The sequence below is a fragment of the Vigna radiata genome, chromosome 8 (genome assembly GCF_000741045.1).
Source record: "Vigna radiata var. radiata cultivar VC1973A chromosome 8, Vradiata_ver6, whole genome shotgun sequence".
Taxonomy (NCBI): domain Eukaryota; kingdom Viridiplantae; phylum Streptophyta; class Magnoliopsida; order Fabales; family Fabaceae; genus Vigna; species Vigna radiata.
In genome coordinates this window covers 4574286-4581006 of record NC_028358.1, presented here as the reverse complement: position 1 = coordinate 4581006, position 6721 = coordinate 4574286, and the positions used below count along the sequence as shown (strand labels likewise).

General features: G+C 37.4%; 1 protein-coding gene across 2 annotated transcripts; it reads left to right on the top strand.

Moving 5' to 3' along the window:
* Nucleotides 1-805: 805 nt before the first annotated feature.
* LOC106772605 (regulatory protein NPR5) lies at nt 806-5689 on the top strand. Of its 2 annotated transcripts, XM_014659114.2 has the most exons (3): nt 806-1716; nt 3505-4466; nt 4865-5689. In XM_014659114.2, exons 1-3 carry the CDS (start codon nt 1252-1254, stop codon nt 4878-4880), a joined length of 1443 nt encoding a protein of 480 aa, XP_014514600.1. In that variant the 5' UTR covers nt 806-1251; the 3' UTR covers nt 4881-5689. The 2 variants fall into 2 exon arrangements, with proteins under 2 accessions (XP_014514600.1, XP_014514599.1); XM_014659113.2 differs by lacking the exon at nt 4865-5689 and having other exon boundaries at nt 3505-4638.
* The last annotated feature ends 1032 nt before the right edge of the window (nt 5690-6721 follow it).

Below are 6721 nucleotides of genomic sequence, written 5' to 3'. Positions count from 1 at the left end.
ATATATATATATATATATATACATATTACATGTATATGACATTTTAGAAGCTTGATTTTCACGTAGGTTTAAAATTGGATAATTCTCAAGCTTTTACTTATTTGGTTGCTTTATATAATCTATTTATCTATTAATATTAGAAATAAAGTAAGCAATTCCTAAAGTGGGTTGACCGATTATAAATCAAGCTGGATAATTAAGAAAGTATATAAATAAAGACTATGAATATTTGTCCCGAAGAGGACATATTTTTTATTTTATTTTTCTTTCTACGCACCTTTTTTTCTCTTTTGCCGTCATCTTACAAGTTTGTGCTTAGTTTTGGTGCTGTAAGATGCGTAAGCATAAATTTGATAACCCTCAATACATTTATAAACTCAATAGGAGATTAAATGTTTTTTTTTTTTAATTATCAAACTGAAGTAGTAAAAAATATACTTTGTCGAATATTCTTTCCTAAATAGTTATAATGTATTTTCATTATTTTTAATCATTTAACCAATATTGATAGTTTTTTTTTTCTATCACTTCATGTTACTTATATATGTTCCCCCTTAAGTCAAAATTATTATTTTATATATAAATACGTAGTATTTTGAAATTTTGTGATTATATTATGCTAGCTCTCTAAGTATTGAGACATTTCGAATCCCTAAGTAACAGTGTATGCAAATTGTGTACTCCGTGTACGTATTTCTTTTTAAGATGTACGTATACGGAAGACGTAATAATATACATTAATTTTTGTTTATTCATAGTAGACATTCATGCACACAAGGAGGTAGCTAGATAGGCATATATTATTATTAGATTAAAAAAAAAAGAATAAAGGAATTTAAATTTAGAATATTTATAGTTAAATAGAGAAGTGCTTTTTAAAACCCCAGCCGCCCATAACAGCCACCCAAATTGCTCTCTCTCTAAAAGGGAAATATCTATGAAAAATAGAGACACACAACAACAAAGGAGCAGAGAATCCCATAAAAACAACATCAAGAACAACAACTGGAACAGTAGCATCATCGACCTCAACAAAAACAACACCAACATCAAACAAACCCTCACTCTCTTCTCTACTATTTCATCTCAATCACTCCTTTTCTCTCAGAACTTCTTTTCATAGCCATAGATCATAGATAGGGACCAACCCTAAACTGTTCAAACACTACTCACTCACGCTGCTTACTGATAACACACTTACACGCGCACACTACCATCATCATCATCATCATCATCATCATCACCATCGCCATGTCCCTCGAAGACTCCCTAAGATCTCTCTCTCTCGACTACCTCAACCTTCTCATCAATGGCCAAGCCTTCAGCGACGTCACTTTCCAAGTCGAGGGTCGTCTCGTCCACGCCCACCGCTGCATCTTGGCCGCGCGCAGCCTCTTCTTCCGCAAATTCTTCTGCGGCCCCGACCCTCCACCCGGCCTCGACCCCGCCGCCGCTTCGCGAGCCGGCGCCGCCTCCGCTGCGCGTCCCCCCGGCGTGATCCCGGTGAACTCCGTCGGGTACGAGGTTTTCCTGTTGCTGCTGCAGTTCCTGTACAGTGGACAAGTCTCCATCGTGCCGCAGAAGCACGAGGCCAGACCCAATTGCGGCGAGCGAGGGTGCTGGCACACGCATTGCACCTCCGCCGTTGATCTCGCCCTCGACACCCTCGCCGCCGCCAGATACTTCGGCGTTGAACAACTTGCATTGCTCACTCAGGTATATTCATTTCTCTCTCTCTCTCTCTGCTCCTCCGATTTAGGACATGTTTCACCCTAAACACTTGTACAGATAAAATAAAGTTTGTTTACCTCAAAAAATTTCTGTATAAACATTTCAGAAAAAAATTAAAGTTTTTTTTCTCTCTTATTATTGCTTCTTTCCATAAACATGCTCATGTTTCCTTCCTTCTTTAATACCAGTCTTACGTTTTTCTCTTTCTGGGTTTTGGGAATTCGGACAGTTACTGCGTCTGCTCTTTGGAAACTGGGAAGGGGTATTTTGTTATATTTTATTCGATTATTTGATTTTTCTGCTTTATTTTATTTTAATACTGTTACCTTATTATGATGAATGATTGATGGAGAGAGTGAAATTTTTTGAGTCAGATTTGTGCTTTTTATTTTTATATGATCTCATGATAGCTTCTCTCTCTGAAATGTGACGACTTGAGCTTCCAGTTCCACTTCATAGCTATCGATTATTCTTGTGCTTTCTTCTTCCTGTGACTGTGTTTATTCGAAGGTTAATTCATTGCATGCTGTTTTCTGTTTGAGGATGCCAAAATATTTTGGGAAAACTAAGGTTAAAACATGGGTTTATGTATGGTTATATTTATGAGTTGATGTCTTGACAGTCTTGATTTCATGTAGTATATTTGAGAGACAACACTCTTGACCCTTTATGATGCATTTCCCAAATGAAGATAATAAATAAATATACATCAATCTTGTCTTCCACAATCATTTCCTTTCCTCATTTGGGTGAAAAGAGAAGAAGCTAATTAAAACACAAAATAGTTTTCTGCTCCTACATCACTTTGGCAAAATATCTATTATTAGATTTTGTTCTCTTCCCTCTCTATTTTTTCATTCTGCAGTGTTAAAAATTTACAAAACTCTTCAGAGAAAAGTCACCAACCCGCTATTTTCTCTGATAAACTGGCATTATAAATAGATCGAGTTTCCTGATCCTTTTTTCTGCCTGAAACATTACTTGTTAGAATGCATATTTTCTTACTTTAAGAACCAAATTACATATTGTTTCAACAAGTTAAACCTCTTGCTAAACTAAAAATAAATTATATGATTTCCTCATTTTCTTTGACACTTGTTTCTTCAGTTTTTCACTGCCAACCATTTTAAGGGCAAATTTAATAATCAGATAAAGTTTACAAATAATTATATAAATATTTTTCATATTCTTATATGATTAAAGCTATAACTTCAAGGATAATTTGTATGATTAAACTAAACATTAATTATAGGTTTGATTTAGAGGAAAGATAAAGGACGAAATAACTAAAGAAAACAAAAATAAAGATTAAAATAAATAAGAGAAGGCATCCAGCCATTTTTCACCTCCTCTTCTTCCTGAGACAAACAACAAAAAGTAATTATTTCTCATCCTCTCCACTCTACCAAACACTGGTTAATTTTAGCATAATATATTTTCTGAAATTCTAAATAAACATTTAAATTGATCTATTCAGAAGTAAGAATTAACTTATTCCCAAAGTTAATGTGTTGAAATGAAATTCTTCATACAATTTCTCTATTATTTCTTTTAAACTTGTGCTTATATAAGCTAATTTCAACGGGTAGGGTAGTTCATTTTATTTTATTTTTCTTGTTTCTCTCCTCTAAAAATGGTTAAAGAAATAAACTTTTGCATTACCGTAACAATAGAAGTAGAATTTTTGTTAAATAACTATTGAAAAATAAAGAGTTAAATTTTGCATTTGAACTATGGTATAAAAACACTTACTTTGAAGTTGTTGATGGACAGAAACAACTTGCGAGCATGGTGGAGAAAGCTTCAATCGACGATGTGATGAAAGTGTTGATAGCATCTCGAAAGCAGGAAATGCAGCAGCTTTGGAGCACGTGCTCCCACCTGGTGGCAAAGTCAGGACTTCCGCCGGAGGTGCTGGCCAAGCACCTACCCATCGACGTGGTGGCCAAGATCGAGGAGCTCCGCCTCAAATCCTCCCTCGCGCGCCGCTCCATGCTGCCGCTCCGCCACCCGCACCAAGACCTCGGCGCCGCGGACATGGAGGATCAGAAAATCCGGCGGATGCGGCGCGCGCTCGACTCCTCCGACGTGGAACTCGTGAAGCTCATGGTGATGGGGGAGGGCCTGAACCTGGACGAGGCGCTGGCGTTGCACTACGCCGTGGAGAGTTGCAGCAGGGAGGTGGTGAAGGCGCTGCTGGAGCTGGGCGCAGCGGACGTGAATTTCCCGGCCGGACCGGCCGGGAAGACTCCTCTTCACGTGGCGGCGGAGATGGTATCCCCAGAGATGGTGGCGGTGTTGCTGGACCACCACGCTGACCCGAACGTGAGAACCGTGGATGGCGTGACCCCGTTGGACATCCTGAGAACCCTAACCTCGGACTTCCTCTTCAAAGGGGCGGTCCCCGGACTCACCCACATTGAACCCAACAAGCTGAGGCTCTGCTTGGAGCTGGTGCAATCTGCAGCTCTCGTTTTGTCTCGTGAAGAAGGGAACAACCACAACAACAACGCTAACAACAGCAGCAACGACAACACTAACAACCCCAACACTTCTGCTTCTGCAACTGCTATCTATCCACCAATGAGTGAAGCGCACAGCAGCAGCAATTTGGACTCGAGACTGGTGTATCTCAACCTCGGCGCCACGCCACAAATAGGTGACGATGATAGCAGCAGCCAGAGGGAAGCCATGAACCGTCATGGCTCGCAAGGTGGCGGATGTGACCCATCAATGTACCATCACTCTCATGACTTCTAGTTCTAGCTCTAGACCACTATTACTGTTATTATATATAGATATAATATGTTTGAGCTAGAGTAGCTGGTTATATAGCTGTCTGGCTAGTGGCTACCTTGAAATTTCAATTTAAAATGGAAATATAATTGAAGTTAATTTCAACTGCAATGAAGAAGAGACTGTGGAAACTGTAGATTGGGTTTTTGTTTTCTGATAAACACCATCCACACTCTAAAAACTAATCTGAGAGATATAACTTTCTTTCTGGGGTTGTCAGTTGAAATAGTCATAGTGTTGATTACTCATATCACTACACACTGATATCTGATATGGTGATTTAATTCTGTGTTTGGGTCTCTGGCCTATGTTGGGTTGTCTGTGTTTCTTTTTGTAGGCTTTTCAAATGGTAGCAATGTGAAGTGCGGTTTCATGGGAGATGAGGATAAGCGACAAGGAGAATCTAATCACTGTAATTTTATTTTATTTTGCTGTAAAACCAAAGGGTGCATGGAGGAGACGCAGGTCAATCTTTTCAATCCCACTTCACCTGTCAACTCTTTGTTTTTTGTTTTTTATATATACACTCACTCACTGATGATGATGATGCTTAGCTAATATCACGGCCAATTCTTGTGTTCTTTTAATTTGGCTTTTCTTATTCCTATTCTTGTCCCACCTCACCCCACTTTCTCCTAACCCAATTTATCTTCCTTTATTTTCTGCTTCAACCTCTCATCACAAATAGGATTGTTTCCTTTTTCTTTATTTTCCAATTTTAAGGTTTATCTGCTTATGGTATAGGTCAACTTTATATCAGAATTAAGAGATTAATCATATGGGCAGTGGCATATTTTCTTCTGATATTTAGGCTTATGGAAGAATTCATTTGTTAGTATAATTAGTATTGGGATTTCTTGTTTTTCTTTTGAGCAAAAGGTGTGGCTGTGGACAAATGGATTGGTTGTCTTGCATGAATGCTACAATGAGTAATGAGTGTGACCACACATGTCAAGTTAAAATATTGGCACTATCTCCTTCCATGTAATCCTCTTTTTGTCCCCTTGCCTTTTGTAGGCTCTTGGTTACAGCTAAAAGCAATTACATTAATAGTAATATCTTTTATCATTGCTAATTTTTGTCTAAGTTCATAATTAATAGTGGATCAGGGAACATTCTTGACTTTACTCCTTAATTAATTTCCTGCATGTACATAGATAAGCTATAAGCATCCTGATAAGTGTTCTTCTGAAAGCATTTTCAAACCCAAATTATCAGGTAATTAATACTTGAAAAATTGTGCAGAAGATGCATATCTAAAACTAAAGCTATGAATTCAAATGATATACTTCTTTATTTGTATACATATACTTATAATTATAACACCCTATCTGCCATAAATATGCAACTGTTAGAAAAAGATTTGATATACTTGAACAGTTCAACCATCACTTCTATTACTGTTCCAATATAAACATGTATGCATCTTCTCGTGATAAATGCTTAGACCAAATTACTTTGGTAAGGTCATAGAATAATTTATTTATCAAACATATACTAGTCTTGACTATACATAAACTGTATCAGTATTTACATGTTGCATTTATCAGTTTGTCTATTTTTTCCAACTCTCTAATGCAGTGACATTTTTCTCTATGGCAATAAATTTTTACTGATGAGTGGGGGAACTTTGATGATAATCAGTGTTTATACATGTTTTTTTTGAATTGGATAAAGCTATTAGTTTAAAGAGTTGGGAGCAAACAGTATAACTGTACTTGTACAGGGTCTGGCAGAGATCTAGGACAGAAAAGTACATGACTTTAACTAAAACTAGGGCATTAATGGATTACTGATATTAGCAGTTTGCACTGTATAGAAAAAGCAGAGAAGTGACTACTCATTAGTATGCCTGAGATTTTGGTAGTCATGATTCACCTGCTAGTTTGCTTGTGTTTTTTAATGTCAAAAGGTGAATAAATTAACCCTTTTGCATCTTCTCAGCAGCAGTAGGAAAGAGATTCTGGGATGGAAAACCTTGACATGTATACACTGAACAAGAAAACATAAGGCTAATATGATAACATTTGAATTAAACAATAATGTTTTCTTTTTGTTTGTCTTTCCCGTACAATCTTTTCCCTCTCTGAGATCTCAGTCTTATCTCTTTATTGTGATGGTCAAAACCACACCGTGCAGCAGTTCAACCTATCAGCACTGTTGTCACATGCTTTTCTTTTATCTGTTGGGACCT

Bases quoted from the DNA above. Each gene is read 5' to 3' on its own strand.
- LOC106772605 (XM_014659113.2), top strand. From the start codon at position 1,252: ATGTCCCTCGAAGACTCCCTAAGATCTCTCTCTCTCGACTACCTCAAC. The intron at 1,717-3,504 runs GTATATTCATTT...GTTGATGGACAG, and splicing joins AACTTGCATTGCTCACTCAG to AAACAACTTGCGAGCATGGT.